This window comes from Drosophila virilis, chromosome 4, assembly GCF_030788295.1.
Source record: "Drosophila virilis strain 15010-1051.87 chromosome 4, Dvir_AGI_RSII-ME, whole genome shotgun sequence".
Classification (NCBI taxonomy): Eukaryota; Metazoa; Arthropoda; class Insecta; order Diptera; family Drosophilidae; genus Drosophila; species Drosophila virilis.
Genome location: NC_091546.1, coordinates 7507293 through 7533605, shown reverse-complemented (window position 1 = coordinate 7533605; position 26313 = coordinate 7507293). Strand labels below are relative to the sequence as shown.

Here is a 26313-nt window from a genome sequence, read left to right as displayed (position 1 = left end):
AGATAGATACAGCTACAGCTACAGATACAGCTGTAGATACAGATGAAGATACAGCTACAGCTATCAAAGCTCAACTTGTTTTTCAGTCGGTTTTTGCTGTTGCCTTCATTAAATTACGTTTAATCATTTATGCAGATTTCAATCAATGGGCAAAGCGATTTGAGATACATTTCCGTTTAGTAAAATTCAAAGTTTATTTCAATTTAACTGCTTTGATATTCAATTTGTTGCAATTAATTGAAATCTACTAAACTGACTGCCTCTAGAGATGAAAACAGCTCACGTGACATAGCACGAGGCGTTTTTGGATTATAGAATAATAGTAAAATGAAATTAAACATTCAAATATGTAAAGGTAATTACCACGTTTACACGAAGTAATCGATTACACGTTCTCGTGCTCGTTAGTGGTAAGTTTAATTCATAAATATATTAATTATGTTTCTAAAACTGAAATGAAATTTACTTAAGAATCTTCTAAAATATCAATATGTGAAAAGATATCAAGTTCCTTGAGGTATAAATTATTTCGGCTAATATTTAACGAAAAAAATTAATTGTTTTTTATTTTAAATTCTTTTTTGGATATGCCTCATTTGTTATTTTATTCGTGTAATATTTAATGTAATGCGACACGCGCTCATCTCTAGTTGAAAGTAGGCAAGAAAGTTAGTTTCAGTTTTTTTTTTTTGCTTTTTATTAAGACTATTTACAAGCTTACATGGTTCACGCAATTGAGGACACGTAAGTAATTTTTACAGCTAGAATGGCCTAGAGCCTGGCTAAAATCAACTCGTTTACTGTGTGTTTTTTACTCTCTAGTGTTAGTTAATACTTAATTGTGGACTGCAGCAAAACGTTGTGTGTTTCAAACTGTTGTTTATCACGCGAAATGGAAAGCTTTCAAATATGTTCATGACTATGCCGAAATCGAAACCCCAAATACCCGAACCCCGTCCCCCCTAGGCGAAGCCAGGGCCCCATCTAGAGGCAGGTGTTGACCTCGCGATGCTCCAGGCACTTCTCGCACGTCACCTCACAGCACCATTTGAAGACGCAGTTGCAGTTGGTCCACTCGGTAACCACACGATGCTTGTGGCCCCGACTGCAGCACAGCAGATCGCAGCTGTCTTGGCCCATCGATGTGGCATTGCATTCCCTGTCCTGCGTGCCCAGCGCTCCGGTCTTCGCGTTCGCTGTGCAAAAGTCAGCGGAATCATCCGCATAGACCAGCTGGTATTTGTTCGCCGGCTTCGTGTGCGGCGTCTCTGGCATAAAACTGTTGCCGTCGTTCCGTAGCGCCACCTTGCGCGCCCCATCGTATCTATCCCGCAGTCTTGCCGATATCTCACGAAACGGCGGCATCTTCAACCAACAGGTCTTCACTGTGCACGACCCGGACAATCCATGGCATTTGCACTCCAAACGCATCGCGTCGCGAATCGCCTGAAAGTGTGTAAGGAGTTGGTAGCAAATATCGTGATTTTAAACACTTTGATTTCTTAAAAGGCAACTACAACTAGATTTTATGATATTTAACTATTTAGATATTTTAAGCTAAAAGTCTATATTTAACTATTTTATTGTATTCGGATACGGATTCGAATCCCTTTTAATTAGCTGCATGAGAAATGTATTATTTTAATTTCAATAATAAAGCTGATACCTTAGCCTGAAATTCTGATCCGCCTAGACCTCATCGGAGCTCATATGAATAAATTTTGAAAACTGATCGGTCGATTTTTCAACCCTTTGCCTAGCTAGTTAAATTACTCTTTTCCTTCGCTTACCAGTCGCCCGGCATTGTTGTTGTGCAGCTTGACCAGGGTGCCCAGATCGCTGCGCCGCTGTCGCTGCTTGGCATCCAGGAAGGCGCGCGAATGGCGCAGCCCAAAGTTGACATTGTCGCTGCAGCCGCCCCACTCCCATTCGCCCTGCGGGAACTTAATGTTGTCCCAGAACTTGCGGCGTCCTCGCCTGCCGCCCAATCTATGGTTGTTGCGTTGCCTGCCAAGTGTAATATCCGTCATGCTGTTGCTATTGCTGATGTTGTTGTTGTTGTGGCTGCGCTGCTGCAATGGCAACTGTTGTCGCAGCAGCGCCGCCTGTTGTTGCCGTTCGAGTGCCGCCTCTGCGGTGGCCGCATTCACCATTTGCGGCTGGCCGCCATTGCGGCGCATGTGAGACTTGTCGCAGGAGCACTCCACCAGCTGGCCCATGGTGCAGGCCTTGGTCACCGCGTAGGTAACACCCGCCGCTGTTATGGCATTCACAAACCCCGTCTCACGCGAGTCTGTGAAGGAAGAGACCAGAAGATGTAATCAATAGGCAAGCAAAGTGATCATATATATACCTCTTATAAATAATATTTCTCATTGTTAGTATATAAATATATTCACATAAAAACAGTAATTATTTCCATGGGCTAACGCACAATTCGATGCCAAAAATGCTCTACCTATTATTCACCTAAACTTAAAAACGAAATTTTCTTAAAATTTTCAAGTTCACTTAAAGCATCAATCCGAGTGGATGTCTCTGAAATTACCTGAATATCATAAAGAACGTTACTGGATTAATAGTTAAAGTATTTTCAATATCTTGCTTGAGATAATTTTATATCTCAATAGTTACAATTGTTAAGTATAGTTTGTTTTAAACTCTTTCTAAACATGGAATTTAAAGTTGAATATAATTGTTTGCTATCGGGCAACTAAACCAGTTACCCGTGGTCGTGTTTAGCCTACAAAACTGAAGCAATAAATGTCATTTAATTGATTTAAGTGCTGTTTTAAATAACGATAAACGATTTAAGTTTCGATGGCAAACATCGATAATTAATCGTTTATTTGCACAACGAGCTAATGCTGATTAGGGCTGTCCGCATGTATCGTCGCATGATTGATGTCAATTTGTCAGCTTTGGTGACAAAATGATTTATTGCCGCCTCGATAACCGATCGCTGATTACTCTATGCAAATCAGAGAGTGACTCGAGCTGCGCTGTCATTGACTGCAGTGCAGTCACGTTTAATGAAATCGAAATCGCAGTTGTAATCGCACCACATCGCCCAGCGATTTGCATATGCTTGTAATGCGAGTACGAACCGAGCCGAGTGGTGTGTGTGGTGTGGATTGAAGTATAGTGGATGCGGAGCGGTGTGGACAGGTGATATGTCTTTTTGGACAGTCACCACCCCAAATGGTGCGACCGAACGGCATTACATGGCCAGTAACAGCAACAGCAACAGCAGCAGCCTTGGAGAAAAGAGTCTTCCTTCTCGATAGCTGACAGCTTGACAGGGACGCAGTTTTAATCCGCGTGGCGTGGAATTTATTGCAGATAATTTGGTATGTGTTTTGTTTGCGCATTGTTGTCATTAAGTGCAGCAGCCGAAGGAGCAGGGTATGCACCCGAGTGCCTTTTGACCATTTCGGGCAATAATTTATTAAAATTGACAGCTTTGTAGGCTCATTTCAGGCGCTATTCATCAACGGGCGCAACATTTTTATTATGCAACTTGATGGATGATGCGGTCGCCTGCCGCCTGACAGTTTGCCAGCCTCGAAGACGAACACGAAGACGAAGACTGCGACTTGGAGCTGTAATTAGGCAGCATTGCGGGCAACTCTTCACCAGAGATTTCCAGTCTGAGTCAGCCAGTCAGCCAGTCAGCGAGTCAGCGAGTGTTGACAGGCTGCCAGTTTGTGCTGCATAATAAAGCAGCGCCGTTTGGCCTTTTGTTGTCGCATGCCCCATGCATGCATCTCTAAGTGTATGTATCTGTATCTAGTAGTTGCATTTAGTTGCCACTTACCGCGCATTAAGATTTTCCTCATGCTCTTGCGCAGCACCGTGCAGTTCCAGCGGCGATTACGAAATTGAAATTCACATTCGCGGAAGCCCAGATTAATCCCATTGATGATCTCTTTGAGCAGCGCCGAGTCGTGCCGGCAGATTTCGGCCAGCTTTCCGCGTAGACGACGTGTCTTTTTGCACATTAGATTTGGATCGAGTAAAATGTTTGTGCCCTCGGCCCTGAAAGAAAGGAAAATTAGAGAACGCCTTATTCAAATTTATGTGTAAGTGCATAAGCAAGTCTGCTAGATCGATATGCGTCATAATAAATGAGTGTTTGGTAAATTAATTAACTGGCTAATGTATTATATCGATATATTTTAATGAGTGTACCTATGCATATATGTATTCAATTCCAATCATTTTATTTAATCTGCATTTATTTCTCTATATTATATAATAATTATATATTGTTGCAATAAATAATTATGATAATAATACTAATAACAATAATCATGGAATGATGTTTGCTCGAAACTTAGAACTTACTGTTTAATGCTGTTAGAGTGAGAGACAGTACATTTTAAATTCTTGAAAGTTTAGTAACGCATTTGAAAAAATATATATATAATTTTTGGGGCTCGATAAACGAATGCTGAAAAGAATTGAAAACCCAAAAATTTATATATATCTGAGAAAAATTGAACGACCATAATTATATAATTTCCACAACAAATGATTATATATCAATCGATTGTTAAACAAATTTAAGTAATTATGAAAAATAAGATGAGCTTGCTGCTTTCAGCTCTTGCATACAATAATAAAGTTTCATTTTTCTATTGATATTTTTAATTTTCTTAACAGTCAAAACTGCTAAAGTTGTTGTGTGGCGCCTAGATATGTTACACTCACATTATTCGGCTGAGAAGTTCATTAAATATAGTTGCATTTATTTATGCTGATCTGCTAAAAAGCCGCAAAACAGTTTCGTTTATTTGCATAGAATAAGGAAAACAAGGCGTATATATGGTTCGGCAGTTGAACTAAATTTCTTTTTAGTGCGGCTGATGTGGCGTATACGCAATATGGCGCATCGTTTGCTATAGATATGCATATGTGCACTCCCTACAGCTATACACACACACACACACACACACACACAGGCAGAGAGGAGACACACACACATACACACAGATAGGCACTGTGGCACACAGTTGGCAATTGGTTTGTTTATTGTTATAAGCAAAGCGGCGGCGCTCAATAAAATTGTGGCCCCACACACACACATGCACACACACATAAAAGCCGTATACACAACACCCACTTGATTTTTTTTCAGCAATTTTCTCAATCGATGCAATTTTCGTTTTCATTTTGAATGCCATTTGGAGCAGCAGCGGCGGCAGCGGCAGCAGCAGCAGCGTTAAAATTTAATTTAGCTGGAAAATTAATAATTACGTGCAGCGTACAATGTGGGTGCAGCCGTTGAGCATGCGTCGCTGCAGGGCCAACAGTTGCCTAGGGCAGGGGCTCGGGTGTGTTGGTGCACTTGGCAACCCCTGGTGCCCTCCCTGGCGCACCACCTGCCCCACTGGCTGCCGCATATGGTGCATATATGTGTCAGCCACTGGGCGGCGTCGGCGGCGTTTAAATTGTTTTTGTGTGCGCGCCTTTGGCGCTGATTTATGTTTTTCCATTTCAGATTTATGACTTTTTAATAGCTCAATTGTTTTTCGTTCGCATTTTTGTTGCTGCTGCTGCTGCTGCTGCTGCTGTTGTTGTTTTCATTTTTCCGCTCTTCACATTGCACATTCGCGTGAAATTTGCTTTGCTCGTGAACTTTGCGCAATTTAAGCTGCAAGTTTATGTTACGGGGCAGGGTAAATAAAGGCATTCGAAGCGTTTTATAGGGAACCCAACACGCCAACAGCTACTGAGAGACGGATTCAGCTCTGTGATTGATGTGCGGCCATCGGTCTATTGGTTTGTGTCAGTCTTGACCGCCCCCGTCTGCGCATCTCGCCCCTCTTTGCGTCTGCTTCCATGGAATTTGCGTTATTTTTAGCAATTAATGGGGCAATTCACAGCGCTGAGCAGCCAGCTGACTCAGCCCAACCGAGCGGGCCAAAGAAATCACTGCTTCAAAAGTAAAATCGGCAACTTCAAAATGTGCTAGACCCTCGTCTGCCCCTACACTCAAGTTAGGCATTGATGACAAAGAGCTGATATGGCCAAAGCCAAGCCCTTTAAACTTGTCATAGATATTCCGCATTTGGCTTATCGTTCGCCAATTTATGTTTAACAATAATTTCCAGTGACTAGGCCAACTGATAGACTGTGCAAATTACCCTTGTTGATAATGAAAACTTGTGCATAATGTATATATATCTATTTATATATATTTATTTTGACACCTATTTATACTGCATCCCCTTAACCTTTTCGCTGGCTAGACATGTACTATCATAGATATTCCACTAAATGCTACCTGTGGTTACCCATTTCTAATTCAGCACATTTCTCCATATAGTGCCTCAAAGGCACTTGAACAGGTTTGATGCCCCAATTTGCCCACCTGGATCGCGCAACGCTCACCTGGTGGTGGCCATGCCCTTGTCTCTGTCGCACTTACGATCTATCTTTATCTATCTATAGGTTTTGTGTGCCTGCGGCAATCACTCGATCTCAATGTGAGCCAAGAGATTATGACAACTTAATAGCTACAAAATCTTAAAAACAAATAGAGCAGACACACGCACACACCACCAAAAATATGATCCACAACAACAACAACTGAGCACTGGGCCGCCAAAAGTCAAGCAGCAAAGAGCATAAATGATAGACGCGCTTGTAAACACCACAACAATAACAAGAACAACATTGAGTTAAAACAATTGAAGTTCGCTGGCAAACGATGATGATGAGATCGCAATGATTCGGATCTCGAAGTCGATGCGCTGATGACTGGAGAGATCTAAAGAACTCAAAACTCAAACACCTTTCAAGCGTGCAGAGCGCGTAACCACACAAGTTGCCAGTTGCCAGTGCCAGCAGACAACAACAACAACAACAACAACACTATTGAACACTAACAACAACAAACACGGGGAGTTTTGGTTAAGCGGAAAATAGCCGAGGCCGATATGAGGATGATGCTGCCGATGTGGCCGACTCGCAGTCGTCCGTTCGACACTTTTTGGTTTTTGAAGTTGAAGTTTGCTTGGCAGCAGCCGCAGCAGCGGCCGGCAGCAGCAGCAGCCGGCAGCAACGGGCAGCGACGCCAGCAGCGCAGCTGTCGGCAACTTGAAACAACTAAACAACTTCAGTCTGCCAGTCCCAGGTCCCAGTCCAGGCAACTTCCAACTGGCAACTGGCAACTGGCAACAGGCAACACTTGGCCGCGACGTATCTTTATTTTGCTTTCACACAACCGAGAGAAGCGAAGCGATTCCAACTCCAAGTGTGCCCCTATTGCAGTTTGTTGTTGCTGCTGTTGTTGTTGTTGTTGGTGTTGGTGTTGGTGTCGTTATAGGCCTCAATGGATTTTCAGTGATTTTTTTCTTTGATCAAAGTGCCCGGTTTGATGGTAGCCACTGACAAGTGGTTGAAATTTCCCATACCCAACCCATGCCACGCCAAACCGATCTACCGCTCACCGCTCTCTCAGCTGTGTTCTACTCTAACCTGAAGGGCGTTTTAACTGACATGCTTTGTTTGTCACAAATACTTTGAAAACAGCTAAAACGAATTATTGAAAAATGTCCAAAAATTGGTTTTCAATAACAGATTTCATAATATTTAAAATATTTAATAAAAATAAGTCTTAGTTTAGCTGGCTCGTAGTCCGATAATAATGATAAAAATATTGAGATAAGGCATGGAAATGAGACTCTTTCTCAATATTCCCCTCACAATGGATACTGTAATCTAATATTTCTAATATATAGACATTTGATCATGAATTCATTTTCGTTCTTTTTCTTCTACCTTTCTAAGACAGCCGTTATTAGAATCACTTAAGGATGTAGAGATTTAAATTCTTTTCAGGGCATTTGAAATTCGTCATGGTCATATCGTTTTCCCTCTTGTTTTCTATGTAAATAGATAGTCACAATGGATGCAACTTCGTTTGATTGACTCATTTTCGTGAGTCGCCGTCGCCGTCGCCGTCGCCGTTGCTGTCGCTGTCGCCGTCGCAGTCGTCGCCAGTTGGCATCTCCGGCGGTTGTCCGTGCAGCATACCCTCGCGGATTGGAGGTGCCACTGACTGCGCCGAGTGCGTTGCAGTGTAAACAAATCAACGACTTAAACCACTTGTCAACATGCGAGTGGCAAAGTATTTAAACAAAGCGTTGACAACTGAATGAATGGCTGGCCGCTCGTTCAGTTGGCCAACAGATCGTTTGGGCCGCTTTTTGGCCGCTGGCCGCGTTGGCCACTGGCAAGTCAAGTGCTGTTGTGGCTGGTCAGTTTTCAATTTACGCGCACAAATATTTGTCCACAGAATGCCTCAGCGCAAGTGCTGATCTCTTGTGCACACACAACTGGACAAAGGGGCAGCCGCTGCAGCCAGTCGACAGCGGTTGCGGAGTGGCTGGCGTTTGATGTGGGCGGCGGCATTGACAATTGATTAGCCAGCCAGCGGCTACTGCCAAAGGCAGCAATGCAACCAAAAGGTGTTGACATGAGTTAGAGGCGGCTCAGATCTGGTCTGGTCTGGTGGGCGCGGCTCTGGCGCGGGCTCTACGTGTGTGGGCGTTTTAGTCGCGCGCTGCTTTTTGGCACCTTCAGAATGTTTGTCATTTGGCAATTAGCAAATTAACATGTACCACTGTGTGCAGGCGCCGCCTTTTAACCAAAAAAAAAAAAAAAAACAATGCCTGCCGATGACAATCATCCTGTTGGAATGCGCTTCGTTCGTTCCCAGGCTCTGGGACATGCGCATGTCCAATTGTCGCCAGGCTAGCTAATAATTCAGGCATATTTACTATTTGACTGGCCTTTGTCAGCCGTTTAACAAGCTTAAAGCCCTAGCAGAGCTCTGAAAGATCTGACAGCCACGACTCGCTGCTGCCCCAAGACAAAGACGACATCAATCTTTTGGTGCTTGGCGCGCGCAAATTGCGACAACGTTTAACTTAATTATGGCGCAAATAGGCGTTGCCACATAGACGCGCACATGACCATGTCCAGGCTGCAACTTTGCTAAATCACGTGTTAAAGGGCCAGAACTGTGAGAAAACTCTGGACTTCCTTTAAGCTGTGCCACAAATTTATGTGACATTAGATAAATGTGTGCAAGCGCTATGATGTAGCGTTAATGTGACTTATTCTCAATTTAATGGGCTATATTTATGGCGATGGCTCTGTTCGTCTATTCTATCAGTTGTGTGATGTGAATGTATACATACTCTGTAATTACATTTTTATACAAATGAAAGCAACAACAGGGAGCCCAATTCCATGGTGTAGCAAAAAGGATGACAATAATAATAATAATAATAACAATTTTCTTGGTATATATTAAAATCGACATCTGTAAACTTTTCAGTCTTTAAGTCTACTTATTAGGACGTGGCTTAATTTAATTGAACCAAGTATATTATTACATTTTCCGTATGGAACACTCAGTGCCAAACATTCCCTGAACTGGCTCTGATTATCTCAGCTGACAGCCCCATCAAATCTCTGGCCTCAGCTGCATGCTGCATGACAAGAACATTTGCTAGTTACCTTGGGCCGGGCCTAGGCCCTTTCCTGTCAGTCCTTCAACTTGACCCATGTCTGTCTTGTATTTCTCTTTGTCTTTGGTTTTGTCTGCGGTCATGCGTTTTAATTATGATGCAGCGTTCGAGGCACGCATCTGTCAACGTGACTGAGGTGCAGAGACAAATTAACAAAATAAACAAATTGCATGAGTTTTAATTAAAAATCAGCCAAAGAACCGGCCCGAACCCGTGCCAAATGCAACGAGCACTCAGCTTGGGTAACTAGCTACTGATCCCATCTCTCGTCTCTCTTTCAACTGCCAGGCAATTGGCGAAAGCTGTTCCCCTTCCCCCAGTTGCCAGTTGGCTGTCTCTCCTCGCGGCATCATAATCAAGTCATCTGCATTAAATTTTGGCAATTGGCCGAATTGTACGCTCGTTAGCCAACGCCTAATCTAAAGATGTTGGGGGTGTTCGTCGTACTAGTATTCTATATAACATACTTGGCTATCTAAGAAAGTGTGCCAATTTTCAATGGCTTTGCTCTACTGACACGGAGCACGCGGCGTATGCGCAATGTTGTTGATTTTGCCTCCCAGAGCGACGATGTTGGAACAACAAAAGCAGGCAACACACAGCTTGAGACTAAGTGCCACTGCCACACACTGAGATTGCGATGAATGTGTGTGTGTGTGTGTGTACATGTGAGTGTGTGTGAGAGAGAATGTATGTGTGTGTGTGGCGAGTGCTGTTTAACCCATTAAAGCCCTGGCGGGTTTTAATTGCCATTTCGCATGCTGTGAGTGCCAAAAACTAGCTATGAATGAACCCTCTGAATGAATGAGTACTCGATTGAGTACACGTATGTGTGTGTGAATGATTGAATGAATGAAAATCAGGAAACTGGCCCCAAAAATAGATTGAACCAGTGCTTGACTGTAAATGTCAAGCGATTCGAACGAACGGAAATGAGCTCATTTCATTTGAAATCAAATTGTTATTCATAAATTTGAGATTTTCATCATTTGCATCTCTCGTTGCTCTGTTTTTAATTAAATTCCAGACACGCCAGCAATAGCATCATCAGCCCGATCAGCAACAATTTGTTGTAAGTTCTCTGTAATTGGTTTCGGCTGCGGCTCTGGCCAATGGAATTTCCATTCATTTAACGGCACATCCAGCTATATGTCTGCCCCAACTCATTGATTATCATCTCAATAGCTCACACAATGATCGTTTGATTTAGTGCATTTGGGTGGAAAATAACACATACAAGCATCTGAGTATCTAAGTAGATTGTCGGTCTATAAACCCAGACACAAAGAGAGTGTGAGAGAGAGAGAGAGAGTTTGAGCGATCCCAATGCGAATTGCAACTGTTGCAAAATGTGCAGATCTAATTGATAGAAGTAAACAACGATAGTTTTAATAATTATCGATATCGATGTGTGGGTCGGATGCAATAATTGAATGTCGAGGTTGCATTAGGGATACGCGAAAAATATATATATATAAATGTGTAAACATAGGTCTATACAATTTTTGTGAGAAGAATTGTCTCGATACGATGTTGGAGGACCGAGTAATGTCCGAGTATGAATGTGTGCCTTACTCATGTATTGAAGTAAGGCCTACAGGTTTTCATGCTCAGATTACTATAAGTACATTTATTCTATAAACATGTTAAGTGCAAAATATAAGCAGGTACCACTGCAAATGAAATAAACGGTATTTCTTTGCGATTCTCATGAATTCAAGTACGACTGGCAAATTGTCATGTTTTAATTTGAAGAATTACTTGACTATCGAATAACTAACTTAATTAATCGAATTATCTATGTTCTTTGATTACTTAGTAAAGGATTTTAGCTTATATAAGTTTCTTAGTTTCCCTAAGGCCAATTGGCCACTTATCATTTGTCCCTAACATGTTAGATTCAACTATCTTCCCACTTTTCCACTTTCATATCTAGCACCCCTTTCCCCTTGGGTTTGCCAGTCTGTCGTCACGGCCTGCTTGTTGTCCGCTCACTTGCGGCTTGTCTGGTGCCCTTGAGCGGCACAGATGAAGCGTTAAAATGCCGCATTCGACTCTTTTGTGGGGTGGCGACAACATCATCATCATCAACGTCATCATCATCTTCATGGGCGACATCAAACGCTGTCAGGCAGCGACTGAACTTGAGCTCTAATTATTTAATTAATTTATTGCGAAAGTTTTCAATTGAATTAAATTTGCTAAGCGCTAAGCCCATGGACAAGATGCTTGACGCATACCCGCCACGCCTCACCACCTCCTGGTGATCAGCGTTAACTCTTTAATGTTGCAGGTGGCCTCCTTTGGTGGCTGCTGCCGCGCCCAGTTGCACACAACTCAAATAAAATTAATGCAAACGTTCGCTTTGGGATCGTCATGCAGTCTACGCCACGCGACGCCTACGCCACCCGTTCATGCCACGCCCCCAATAAACGTCAGCCCCCACCCTCCCAGCGCGCACACAAATATGACAAATGCTTGCGCCAAAAGTCGAGACATTGCAGTTTTCGTTGCCGCTGACAGCGACAATTTTTCTACCTCAGATACTCTCGGATGCCCAGATGCAGTTGCAGATTTAGATTCATTGATGCCACTTTGCTGGCAAATGCTTTTGGCAAAGTGCATAGCCTTTGCACCACCGCCCACCACCCACCACCCACCGTACAGCATCCACCAGCCTTATGCTGCTGCTTTCTTCTGCGACACTTTTCATTCTTTTTGATGTCTGTTCCCATCATGTTCTTCATTTATTTTGTTTCATTTTATTTATCTTGGCCTGTAATTTCGCGCATAAATTCAAATGCGGCCCCGCTCGGAATGGGGCAGTGGCAGGGGCAGGAGTGTTTCTTTTTTATTTATTTTGGCAGCACTTTTCGCATTTTCGGTTTTTCTTGTATCCTATCCTCGTAAAATGCTTGAAGAAGGGTATGCGTGGAAGCACTGTGCAAGTGTGGTGCAGACATTGAGATGGATTTTGTATATTTTACATGATATTTAGTTGACCTAAATATTTTTAAAAATGATCTCTTATATGGCTTAGAAGTCTTGAATTTGAATTACCATATTCTCATTATTTACATGATATTTCAACCAAATCGAAAATATCTAAAAACCATGAACAATATTTTATTTCGAATATGTAAACTTTCGAGTCGAGCTTCTAAAGCTAGCTTTACAATTTATAGGGTACCTGCTAGTCAATCATTTTCGAGCAGACCACTTTTACTTGTTTACGGCCACGTTTTTCGTCCCCAGAAAAATTGCCATGTAATTAAATCTAAATCAAACGTCACATTTTGAAGGTCTTTCGCTGGCAACATCGTCCGCTCGATTGGCTCTGGCCGAATTTTCGCTTTGGCTTTGGCTTTGACTCACCTCAAAGCGCGTAGAGCTCATGTCGCATACAATTTCCACCTATTGCAATGTATTGCATTTTCTTTTTTTTTTTGTTGTCGTCAGCAACGGCAGCAGCAACCCATGCCCCATACCCCAATACCCAAAACCGGAAACGGTTACGCCAATCTCTCGAGCTTATGTATTGATGAGATTTGACATGCTGAAGAGCAGCGTTTGTAATGGGTTTTTTGGCATTGAATTTGACGCAACGCAACGCAACAGCAACATATATGCATGTATTTTGGTTCAATGGGTTTGTCTTTGGCAATTTCTATATAAATAATGCTGATCTCGAAACGCAAGATCTGGGAAAGCAGCTTCAAACAGTAACTATGAATAGCCTGATATAATTTTAAATCAAATTATTTTTTTGACGATAGCAAAACGAAGATATGTTTCATAATTGCCTAGATGAGCAAGATCAAAATATCTTAAAGATACACACAAAATCTAGACTAGATGAAGCTGATAATACTGGGGTTTACGGGTTCGAATAACAGAGCATTTATGTTATTTCAATTAGATAAGCTGGCTACCCATACCCACAGCTCTATAGGATTTAGGTTTTATCTACATATAATTGTGGGATATCTAAGCATTTCGATGCGATCCACACCGATTTTTAATAACTCTTGAAGAAGTGTGTGTGTGTGTGTGTTTGTATGTGTGGGGCTTCTTTGGGAAATCTGTGACTCCCATTTCCACCAATGAGGGATGGATTTTCCAATAGGTGCGAAACACCCATCTAATGTGTTTGAACAAAGATATTGGAAAATGAGTCTTGCGGCCGATCGGTTGGAAAACATAAAGGTTCACATTCGGGTGGAATTTATCGAAGCCCCGCTTTAACGTGCACCTTCATCACGTAAGTATATAGAAAATTTCAGCTTCATAGCTCTCAGTCAGTCAGATATATATGTTGTCGGTGGAACCAATATTTTAGTCAAGAATTCGATAAAGATCTCTTATCATATTCTATTATTTTTAAAAGAATAAGTTCAACCTATAATTAGTAACGAATCGTGTAAATATTTAAATTGATTTAATAAACCGATTACTTATTAACCCCAACTAAAGAATGCTTTTATTTATACACATTTCTACTATAAACATATATGCACATATATTCTAATTGATCTGTTTAAAATTCTCATAGAAGTAATAAGTGTGTGCATTTTAATTTACTGTTATGCTGAGCACTTAAATCGGAATTATTTTTGTAGTTAATTGTAAATTGAGAACTCACCAACCGAATCCCGTCATTGGCATTGCAAATATTAAAATTGCAATTACCATGAATAACCGCATATCGCTCCGAAGCCGCAACAGCGGCAACAAACAAATGTGGCCCAGTCTCGAGTGTTGTTGTTGGTTTATGTTTAGGTTGTTGTTGTTGTTTCAGTTGTTTTTTCAGTTGTTGTTGTTGCTTCAGTTATTTCAGTATTTGGGCAGGTAGTTAAAGGCTTTTTATTGCGGCCACGATGAGTGCGAGTACGAGATGTGCTTATTTGAATATTTCGCAAAACGTACCAAAAAAAAAAGTATATTAAATTAAGTTTCAGCTTTCTGACGAGCGAATTAATCAAGCGGCAAGCGCTCAGATACTTTCAGTTCGACGCGGCGTGAAGTGAGCTTTAAATTGAAGCTGGAGGCGAGAGACAGGCGCACTTGTTGAACACAATGAGCTCGGGCGACATCGCGAAGACCGATCAGCGATCAGTGATCAGTGATCAGCGATCAAGTGATCAGCGATGAGCCAACAACGTTCACAGAGAGTTAATGATCATCATGGATGACGCGCAGCCTGAGCTCACGGATTCTTTCACTTTTATGTTTTTATGTATTATTTTTAATTTTATTATAATTTTTGTTTTATATTTTGTTTACTCAAAGCACAGCTGCTGCGTTGTCTGGTACGCACACGGAGAAAGCTGCCGGCGTACTGAGCAGCGCCCAAGGAGCCAGCCAGCGCAGGAGTCGTCGGATCGTGTCCAGGCCGGTCGGTCGGCCAGCTAGTTGGCCAGGGCCCCAAAATGTGAACAGCGAATTAAAGCGCAAAATGTTGAAAAATAGTTGGAAGGGTGGAGCCGCACCACAGCGGGGCCGAGCGGCGTTCAGGGTGTCAGGGAGGGTTGCAGAACTTCTTCGCGGAGTAGCGTAAAAAATGAAATTAAACGCGCGCGCTTTAATCAAAGCGCAGTCCCAGGCTAAAAGCTGAAGCTCAGCTTCCAGTTTCAGTTTCAGTTTTTCGTTTTGTGTTTTAGTTGTTGTTGCTCTCGTTCTTGATCTTGTTGTTGTTGTTTTTGTTGTTGTTGTTCTGCCCGATTTTTTCCCTTTCGGCCGTATCCTTAGCCAGTTTTTCCCATGCTCTTCGGCCCTGGGAACCCGACCGAAAAAAGTGCACAAAACAAAAACTCGCGACGTTGAACGAGCTTGGAACACACAACAATCGCGTTCCTGTTGTGGTTGTTGTTTTTTTCTCGTTGTTGCTGTTGTTACTTGGTTGTTGTGTTTCGTTTGGTGTTGCTGCTGCTGTGAATTTGGGCCTTAATTTTGTCGGGAATCTCTCGTTCTGTTCCGTTGCCGGCCACAGCTCGCGACGCTCTGCGGGATTTGAAAATAGTGGCGCACACTTTTCGTGTTTGTTTGGCGAAAAACGGTTCGCAATCTACGGCATCGCCTTCCGTCCGTCTCCCGTTTACGTCTGCGTCTCCGTCCGGACTGCGAATGCGACTGCGACTGCGATTGCGACTGCGAATGCGACTGTGATCGACGCTGGCTCTGCTCTGACTCTTGACTGATCTGCGTCTGCGTTTGGCATCGGGAGCACAAACGCCGGCTATGTGCTGGGGCACTAGGCTATGAATGGACGCGGACGCGGACGCGTACGCGTTTCGTTCGGATCGCTTCTGCTTAATGTTGTTGTTGTTGTTTTCGTAGTCAAAAAGTCTCTTCTGCTGCCGCTGCCGTTGCTGCTGCTCTTGTTCTTATTGCTGCTCTGTTTAGAAACGTGAAAATGTATTTCACTCATGCGCGTTCTGTGCGCTCAACAACAACAACAACAGCAACAAAAACAACAATAACAACAACAGCAGCAGCAGCAAAAGCAACAACAACAACGTCGCTGACGTCGCGACGTCGCTGCTCGCAGTCAGCGTCGCCGTCACCGTCGACGTCTCTGTTATTTTGTTGATTTTTTGAGATATTTTCTAATGTATCTGTAGATATGTGAATGGTACTGCGTTCGGCTGTGTGCTCTGCCCACAGCAGATACAGTTGCCGCTAATTGTAAGTGTACCAAGTAAAAGACGCGTCTACAAGTACGCAAAATGCATATATCGAGTTTATTATATTTTGATTGAACTTTCAAAGCATTGGCAAGTCCCAGCGCTAGAAATGGTTGGGAATTATAAGAGCAAAGATGCTTTTAATGAGTTTATAATACTATCTGACTCTCTGTTTGATTGTTTGTAATTTGAATATTATTTATTTCTTTAATATAATGGAAATAATACAAATGCAAGGAGAGCAGCTTTCCACATAGTATGATTTTTCTTTGCTTCATTTTATTTATTTTTGTTCGATTCAGTTTCTAAAGTTTATTTTTTGTGTTCTTATTGTTAGACTTTTCAGCTTATGTTTTAATTATGCCACCGAATTTTCTTTGCGCCTACCTCAACATTTCAAGCTGTTCGCTTAATATTAGCGCCCAGTGTTAACTCCTACAACGCCTACCTAGTTAAGGCATTATTTCTCTTGATATCCGACTTACTGATATCGCAACGTTCCCCACAAGCTCTTCTCTTCTTCTCACTATCTACAGCTCTATCTCTCTCTCTCTCTCTCTCTCTCTGTGTGTCGCTGAACCACCACCCGCGCCGCCTTTTTTTTTTTGGGCTGCCGCAAATTGTTTACACGCGACAAACTTGTCATCTGTGTTGTGTTTTTTATGTGTTTCTCTGCCCCGGCGATAAAACCCCAAAAAAGGTTAGCGACTTTGTCTCTGGCCATGTCGTCTGCTGCTGCTCCGGTTGTTGGGCTAGGCCACTTCGAGGCAGCAGGTAAGAAACTGTCGACCCAAAAGTCGCAGGCTCGTAAAACTGTGCCACTTTGTATACCACTCAGTCGCACAGTTTCCCAGTTGGTTTGCATACAGAGTCCATTCCGGGGGCTCAGATCTCCAGCTCCATCTTTAGCTGGGCACACACGTTCGCGTAATAACGCCTCGTCTTCGTATCTGGCCGGCTAATCATTCTCAAATACAATAAAACAGATTTCATTTCACAGAGCTCAGTCGAACGTCAGTAGCAGCAGCAGCAGCAGAAGCTTGCTACCACAAGCTTAGTCAGTCAACAGTCAGCAGAATTTAGAGCATGGCGTGTTGATCTCGTGCTGCTGGCGGTCGTTCGGACGGCGCCTCGGCCGCAAAGCAAACGCCCGCCCGGACGTCCCTCCGCCCCTCCCTGCCACACACGTCCCACAAACGCATCTCGAAATGTGACAAGACTGAAATTCTATTGGGCAGAGAACAACTTTTGTATGCTCTTTCCTCGTTAGATCTGAAATTGTTAAGATAATATTTAAACGATTGACATCTAAAAGTAATACTTACTTAAATTTTAATAAAAGCTTAGTATTATGTAAATATTTATTTTTTAGTTGATTTGAATAATTAAAAGTTTGAAAAAATAGGGTACTAATTAAGTTCCAGCCAACTTCACCCTCAATCTTTAATACTAGTGACAGTCTAATTTGATTGTTTGATTTTCATATATGAAAATGCTTTTGTTTACATAATAAGAACATTGGTTAATTATAAATATTTTAATTGAATATACTATTAAGTTCAATTGCGAGAAAACACTTTAAATGGAATGTTTGTAATAAAAAAATAAAATAATAATCGTCTTTATCTAGCAATTTTCCGCTATTCTTAAACAATTCATGATAACTCTTTGGGCAACCCCTGTGCAGTCAGTCGTGCCTCGGCTCGACGATGATCTCGATTAGCTCTATGGGCACTCCAGCTATCCAGCTCTCCAGCTCTCCAGTGTTACGTATATGGGCTAATCGTTGCTTGGCGCTTTTTTTGTTTGTTTACAGAACATTTCAAAGTTATTTTTCGTTGAATTCTGTGAGTGGCTAAAGATTTCGGCATCATTTTGTGATCGTTGTGTTTGTTGTTGTTGCTTATTTTTATTTACTGTGCGGTATTTATGGTTTATGAGGATTGCTCTTGTACCACTGTGCGTATTAAGGCAATTAGAGTTTTTGTTTTTGTTGGAATTAATTTCCTTTTCGTTATTTTTTTTTTTTTGGCTGGCGTTCTAAAGTTCACAAGTTGTCAAAATGTTTGCGCACAAGTCTCGGGCGTTCAGCTCTCGACTTATCTGCTCTGTTAACACATTACCAGCAACTGACGTGGATATGTGAGTGCTATTGTTGTTATGGGTTTGACGGCGCTGATTCAACAAATAAACAAAGCGCAAAACTTTCCGAGGCAGGCAAATATATGTCTATTAAATGGAAATAGACACTGACGGACCTGGAAGAGCGAAAAAAAACTGTGAGGAAAAGCTGAAAATGTTGCCTCTTGTCGGTTGCTTAAAAAACAATAAAAATCGGTTAGGCATCGGCGCAATTTCTGGTCATGATTAATGGATGCCAAACGCTGCTTGCGAAATGCCATAAACAATGTACTCATACCGAAGATCGGGCCAGCAATTGCACTTGGCTTCAATCAAATTCAAAATCAACTGTCAAACTTGCTTCACCTGCCACAACAAGGTGGGCGGCCAAAGGGTAGACGGCTGCAGTGGCCAAGGGGTGGGCGGCTGGTGTGCTGCTCTGTAGATTCGTTCGCACTATCAATGGGTCATAAAATTTTTATGGACCAGACATACGCGCAGCATATACGCAGCAACAATTCATTTAAGTGCCTTCCTCGTAATTCTTCATAAACTTAAAGTCAGCTAAAATACGCCACAAGCGATCCACATAGATCCATGACGGAGAACTGTTCCTCACTTGTCTGTTCAACAGTCCATCTCTGTGTGTGTGTGTGTGGGTGTGTGTGGATGTGGGTGTGTTTGTGCTTCTGGGGGTGTGTGTGTTGGTATTAGGGCATTGTTACTGTTGTTGTTTGTGTTCGGAGAAACGATTTCGTATTGTGCCACACAGCTCCTCCAAACCGAAGAACAACAAACAAAAACGTCATGTTATGAGCAATTAACGTAATTGGAAAATGGCATTGGGCAAAGTGGAGCGCATTTGAGTTGTTCCATTTCTTCCTCAGCCGTGGTGCTTGGCCATTCTAAGGGTACAACAGTTACATAGAGCCGTAAGTAGTTACTTAATGATGATAAGAACATATCTACTCCTAGGAGATCAAACTTAAAGAGAACTTAAATATATTCTCCATTAGAAGATCTACTCAATAGGAAGGCTGACCCTATAAACCAAACCAGAAACTGGATCAGTTTAATAAGCCGTACGTAAGCCTTAACCGAACTATATTTTGAAAATAATAGCACTGTTCAAGATTAATTATTTAACTAATTAATTAAAATAATAAAAAAAAAATCATCAAAGAAAAACATTATATATCAGTTGCCTAAAATAAAAATATCGCATTCTAGGAATAAGGCAAGTTCTCAAGAAAAAAACTGTGTGAAATTTCCTGTCTGGAAATTTTGTTTAAAAAACTGCTTTGATTGCAATTAGTACTAAGGTTTTCTTTCATAGTAAAAAGCTTGCAACAATTTCATTTGCAATTTGGTTTAGTTAAAGTAGCCAGTTTGGGATTTGAGTTTTGAATCAAATTCTGGGAATACGATTTGATGTCTAAATCTAGGTCCAACGCATATAAAAATGTGTAACTTGTGTAATTTTAAGTTTCTCCTCAAATACTATGTATAATATTTTTAAGCAAATGCTCTATGACATCCCAGAAATATGCAACACTTTCGTCCCATGACATTATGAAGCGTCTCTCTCCTTAGCAGCTCCAAAGGCTTACAGAAAGAAAAGAATAGTCTGGCAACTTTCCCAGAGCTTCTGCCCTGTTGTTTTATTTTCTTGTTGGTTTGTAATTAAAAACGCATAAAATCGAAATCAACAAAGTTGCGCCGCAGCTGCAACAAGAAATATGTAAATTGTTCTCCTCAATTTAAATTGTTTTCACGTAATGTTCTGTTCATAATTCAATTGTTTTAATGGCACAATAAAAGCTTTTTCATTTAATTGGATTTTTACTCACATTTGTTTTTTGTGAGGTGCGAGTAGAAAGTGCGCAGGAAATGACACAGAGAAAAATAATAATATAAAAAATATACAAAATATAAACTTAGTTTATATATTATGCCGCGCTTTTATTATTATTTATTTAGCTTCTTTAGCACCCATTGTTGTTTAAACAATTAAAAATAAAAAAACAGGCCCAACAACAACAAGAACATTTGAGACAACTGCGCGACTTTTTACGAGCGATTCAGTTGATTTACTAGCCAGCCCCCGTCAGAGGCCGTTTCGGGTGCCCCTCAAGTTAAGTGTGTGTGAGTGTGCGTGCATGTGTATATGTGTGCGTATGTGTGTGTGTATCTGTGTGTTGACAGGCGTGTTGAAACGGACAGTCAGAGGCGGCGTGCTAAAAGAGATTTATGCTCATTTTGTCAGCTGTGTGCGGCTGCTCACTCGAGGCTCATCTGCAGATCTGGAGAGAGAATCGTAGTAGCTGGAGCAGGCGCAGGGGCAAGGGGAAATGTGGACTGAAGTTCGGGCCGCAACTCTATGAAATGGCATTTCGACATAATTTTTACTGGCCACAATAAATTAACGCAACTCTCTGGCGTAGTCTTCAAGCTGACGAAAAGTGCCAAAGTTTAATTAAGCCGAGCCAATTCAGATATTCGCAAATTCTGGAACAGCTCATCATAAATTGGCCTTAGTGCTCGATGGCCGACGCTGGCGATCAAAAACAAAAGACCGCTGCCTTGGTTTTTGCAGCAGGACCACCAGAGATTCCGGATTTCATTCGGCTTTCATGCGACTCGGTTCGCTTGGCATATGCTGCTGCTGGGGGGCTTCTGCTTTTAATTTGCAGAACAGGTTCTGCTGGCAGGCTCTGCGCCTGGCGGATTAAGCGATTAAACAAATTAAAACAAATTACTTTTTTGCACCCACCACAGCGACGATGAGCATAAAATTAATAACAATTTGCCTGCCTTGGCGTCCAACTTAAATATGTCGCTGGCATTGAGGAAAATTTAAGACCTCATTTAATTACTGGGATTTATCGACGAGCAGCCTACAAAATAAACTCTTTTCATCTGATATTTAGTTGTACTTAAAGGAAGTGGCAATGAATAATATTTATGAACTGAAATTAAATTTTTATCTAAATTTATTTATTTTTATGAACAAAACCTAGCCGAAGAGGAACAAATCAATATTTATATTTGGCATCAGGTTTGACTTGGCTTAGTTTCTAGAAATTTTCTCCAATATTAACTAACACCTATTGCCTTTGGGATCCGGTCTGGTTATGTTTGTGTGTCTTGCATAAATATGAAAATATGCTTTCTTTTAAATTTTCCCTCCACTTTCGCTTCGTTCTCCTCTAATTTCACTGGATTTCTTTCGTTCGTACAGGGTGCTGTTATATTTTGTGTTTATATTTTGTCAGCTCATAATTTGTTTCGGTTCGAGCAGCGCTTTTCCTGCCTGGCGCCCACAAATTATGAGGCCCAAATGGCAATTATAATTATTGTTAACGGTTTGTTTATGCAGCATTAGTTGGCTGTTTAGTTGGTATTGGCAATGCCGAAAAAATTTATTTTAATATTTATGCAGCGAAGTTCATTAAAACGCAAATTTACGATCCGCCTCGAGGCTGAGGTTGCAATTCGATTTGGTATTTCAAAAGCAATACTTACAAATTTATAGCAACTTTGGAACTTGGCAATTGTTAACAAATTTATGTGTACCTCAAGTTGATATTGCGTATGCGCCATGTGCATGTGTACACTTAAACACGTATGTGTGTTCCAAAATATTGCGCATACGCCGCGTGGCCAGCGAACTGTTGCCAGGTATGCGGATTTGCCTAATCACCGTTGGTATATTTTATTGTTTGATGAATTTAAGACGAAAGCTATGAGTTTTATATGAATTCATTCATGTGATCCTGATTTTATTATGTCGCTAATTAAGCCAACATTTGGCGCCGAGTTCTCCCATGAATGGATTTTATTTTGAATCTTCGCACGCTTATGACTTTACTAATTGCAACATATTTTTCAAATGTGTCACGTGCTGCAAATGGGTCACCTGTCAGCTATTCAATGGCTTAATTATTTATAGCCTTTTAGTTGCTAATTAATTAACGACTTCTTAAATCAACTTAATCGATAGTATTTTTATTCAACTGCGAATTGGCATACAATACTGAATGTCATGAGTTTGTCTGGGCCAAATATAGTTGCCGGAAGAAGCGCACATGGAATTAGAAGAAACCATATGACTAATATTGTAGAATGTATACAATACGACGATCGTAGACAAACAGATGGAAACTGTGTATACATTGACAATTGTTGCAAAGGAAAAAAGTTAGGTCCTTAAGTTCCAACTATCTAAACTACCTCCCATGCTATCTCTATAAATATAAGACAATAAATCACTTTTGTTGTAATAAACTTTAACTAAATAAAATTATGAGATGTAGAAAGTTTGCTATAGATAATTGTATTATCAGCATTCGACCATGCTTATTAAACATAAAGTTTTATTTGTGTAGTTTCGAAACAAATTCATGTTTTATTATTTAATATTGATTTAAAAAAATACTTTCCAATATACTTTTTAAATATTTATTTAATAATAATAATTTATTGATTTCCCATTCACTTGTTTCTCAATTAACATCCTTTTGACCACACATGATTCTCCGAATTTGACTCTCACATTTCATTTATTGCTGTCAATTCATTTCGTTATTTCGAATTTTGCTAAGTGCTCGACAAGCTCACTTATTCAACATCCGCATCATCCTTGGTCAATTTATTTCCTAATTATCGCCTTTTACTCAATAATTATTGAGTGATTCACAATTTGTATGATTCACAAAGCTCACAGACCAGTTTTTTTTTTTTAAATTACTCGGACTCTACTTTCCCGAATTACCTTCTTGATGTTTTCAACATTCAACTTATTTTGCAAATTAAAATTCTATTGCGCTTAAAGTATATGCGATGGAAGTTTTTAATGCGTAATTAATTTAGAATTAAGTGACCTGATTTAACACCAGAATAACCAAAAACCAATCTGGTGCTGTTTGCGGCAGCTTCGACAGCCCCCCTACTTTTTGTCCGTTGTGGCTGTTGTTATTGTTGTTGTTGCTGCTGCCTGTCAATGGCACTCAGTCGCTGAATGCAGGGCATGTGCTGCATGCATTTAACTTTAACATGACAAACCGCAAACTCATAATACAACATTGGCGACATACAACAAGAGCAACAACAACGGCATCAACAACGGCAACAACAACGAGCAACAGGTTTCAAGTTAAGCAACCACAAAGTTGCAGGCCACAAGCGGGGAGTGTGGCTTTTAGGAGGTATGGGGAGAGAGTTGAAGAGTTGAAGATGGAGCCGCCACAGGCCGCCAACCGCAAGCGCAGTTGTTTTTGTTACAAGTACGTAACCCTCCCGCGTACGATCTGGAAATCTGTCGTCAGCTGGCCAAGCGATTCATAATATCATATTTCACTTCCTTCAGGATATCATAAAACTTGGCGCATTGCATTTGCCGTAGCCGGTTGTCAACATTTATTGAAAAGTCGTGCCGATTTTATAGCCATTTTCACTGGCCGGCAACGTTGCCGTCAGTTGCCCAGTTGCCCAGTTGCAGAGGGAATCGACTCCACTCGATTCGAGTGGAATGGAGCGCCAGTCTTTCTCTCTCTTTTTTACTGGGCTTAGTTTTATGGATTCTTATTTCGCAGCTATTTATCTCGCTTAGTTGGTATTTTGGCGTAGATTAAGTGCACTAAATACCCATTGCCAGCAGCAGCAGCAGCAGCGGCAGCAGCAGCCACTAGAGCAAAAGTCTCTTTGCCACAGACAGGGCACAGACAGACAACGATGTCTCGGCCTGGAGTCGACTCGGGAACTGCTACGCAAATACTTGCTTGTAGCATAAGGAGTTGCATTCGTTTATTTATGAGTTAATATACATGAATTATGACATCAAAGGCCCCACAGCAGACTGAAATCGAAAACGAAATGGACTTGCGCCGCATTCCCATTCCCATTCCCAACAACAACTACAACATTTGCTGTAGCTCCAATTGGACAGTCGCATATTCATATTGGACTCTTTTTTTTTTGTGTGTGTGTGAGAAAGGGAGCGGGGGAATCATTGTGCGATATTTGGCAAAACGTTTGTTTTGACACGCCGCGTGTCTAACGGAGCGACTTAATTGAGTTTCTGGCCGGGAGCCGTTAGCTGGCAGCCGGGGCGGGAGACCACACGCAAAGCGGCCCGCAAAGCCGGAAACTTCGGCTGCTCAGCTGGCGGCTGGTTGCGGCGAAGGTTGTGTGAAAATCGCCGAGTTGAGCCGCGTCCAACCTGGCGGGCATTTATTTTCAAATAAAATGGAATATTTTATGACTAAACGTCAGCGTGCGCAGGCAACAATAGCGAACAGCAACAACAATAACAATAAAAGCAACAACAAACTATTACCAAAAATATTTTCGAGCTTCTGTTGCGGCTTTGCGGTCGGTCCAGAGTGGCTTCAAGCGAAGATCTGCGGCCTTTGCCTTTTTTAGCAGCGCGTCTCGACTTGATCTTGAATTGGACTCGAATTTGAAGACGCAGTTGTTGTTGTTGTTGCTCCTCCTCCTGGTGCGTGTGGCATGTTGCCATTTGAGTTGTACATGTGTTTGCGGCTCTCTTCAAAGCTAGCCGCTTCTTTTTAGCCTTTTTTTTTGTTGGTTTCTTTATTTATTTATTTTTTTTTTTTTTTGGGAGATTTGCTCTACTTCGAGCCGCAATTAGTTACAGCTGCGAGCACGGAAGGAAGTATTAGTCAGAAGTTCGATTTCAGGCTGATGCCGCAACAACATTCAAGGGCAGCGGCACGTGGAACGCACTAAAGAATTTCGTGCATTTTTGAAATCCAAGCGAAATGAGTCATTCACTTTCCAGCTTGATGACGTCGACATTTTTTAGGCACTGTGACGCATGCGCTAAAGTTAATACCGAGAACTCAATTTTTGAAAGAACTCTACTATTTAATATATTAATAATAATAGCTAACAGCTATTTTTATCAATATGCACATGATAAAAACTTTTATTTATTCTTAACATATAAAACAAGAGAGAAACGTCTTAAAAAAGTATTTTTGAGCAGTATCGAAGAAATCGAGCCGCACTTGGCAAAAATTGTGGTCCGACTTCAAAATGATGAGTGAAAGACAAGAAATTAATTATGATAGTTTTTATATGCTTTCAGCAAGATATCTAGATATCTTGTTACTTTTAATTCTTAAATTTACAATTAAAACTGAGATAAAAATATAAATTTTACTGCTTTTATCGACAATGAAAGCCGTGAGGGCTAGATAAATATTTTAGCCCTTGGGTAACTGCATTTTTAACCTAAATAATCATTGATGCGTGCCAATGAGTGTGAGTGTAGGTTAAATAACAAAGTTTTCATTGTGCGATTTATTGCCATCGATTGCATTTGTCAGTCCAGATTTGGGCTGAGAAGGCACACATTGAAAAACCGCAAAGCCGTCAACGTTAGGACAAAATGCAATGTGAGGTATCTGTGGTCATTTGGTCGCAAAGATTGGGTTACAATTTCCCCATAAAAATGTCGAAAAAATTGCGCAGATGAACCCTCCGAGTTGGACTTGAACGAAGATTAGATCTGCCATGCGCAAAAAAATATTATGATGCGGCGACCGCAAACAAACAAAGCCAAAGTCGAGATATCAAAAGGGCAACACACACGAACACAAACACACACACACACACACACACACACACACACACACACAGACTGGGACAACACAGGCAAACTAAAACTGGATGGATGGCTACCAAATCTGGCTGCTGAATCATAGAAACATAAGCGATTATAAGCGATCGCCGAGATAGCCCATAAACTCCACATGAATATAATAAAAAGCTCAAAACTCGAACACAAAACTCGGCAGTTGGAGAATGAATTTTTTGTTGTTGTTTTTTTTTTTGTTTTTTGCTAATTTGTGCAGGGCGGCTGCCAGTAGGCATTAATGTCGCTCAACTGTCGCCAGGGGCTGGACCGAAAAGCGAGATACACGTACGCAAGGGGCCCG

General features: G+C 41.4%; 1 protein-coding gene and 1 long non-coding RNA gene across 3 annotated transcripts; one reads left to right on the top strand and one right to left on the bottom strand.

Moving 5' to 3' along the window:
* Window positions 1–609: 609 nt before the first annotated feature.
* Window positions 610–15743, bottom strand: Wnt6 (Wnt oncogene analog 6). 2 transcript variants are annotated; one of them, XM_070209112.1, is made up of 5 exons: window positions 14829–15743; window positions 14188–14444; window positions 3818–4038; window positions 1791–2293; window positions 610–1446 (listed from the first exon to the last, which is right to left on the bottom strand). In XM_070209112.1, exons 2-5 carry the CDS (start codon window positions 14247–14249, stop codon window positions 985–987), a joined length of 1248 nt encoding a protein of 415 aa, XP_070065213.1. In that variant the 5' UTR covers window positions 14250–14444; window positions 14829–15743; the 3' UTR covers window positions 610–984. The 2 variants fall into 2 exon arrangements, with proteins under 2 accessions (XP_070065213.1, XP_002052573.2); XM_002052537.4 differs by having other exon boundaries at window positions 14188–15743.
* LOC116651618 (uncharacterized) lies at window positions 2998–3989 on the top strand. The gene is made up of 3 exons (XR_004304625.2): window positions 2998–3350; window positions 3470–3775; window positions 3852–3989. It is a non-coding gene; the product is annotated as an uncharacterized lncRNA (long non-coding RNA).
* Window positions 15744–26313: the final 10570 nt, after the last annotated feature.

What these genes read in the sequence shown, in the direction of transcription:
- Wnt6 (XM_002052537.4), bottom strand. Translation starts at nt 14,249, where the DNA reads ATGCGGTTATTCATGGTAATTGCAATTTTAATATTTGCAATGCCAATG. An exon ending in CCAATGACGGGATTCGGTTG is followed by an intron (nt 4,039 to 14,187) that starts GTGAGTTCTCAA and finishes CCTTTCTTTCAG; the next exon opens with GGCCGAGGGCACAAACATTT. An exon ending in GAGGAAAATCTTAATGCGCG is followed by an intron (nt 2,294 to 3,817) that starts GTAAGTGGCAAC and finishes CTTCCTTCACAG; the next exon opens with ACTCGCGTGAGACGGGGTTT.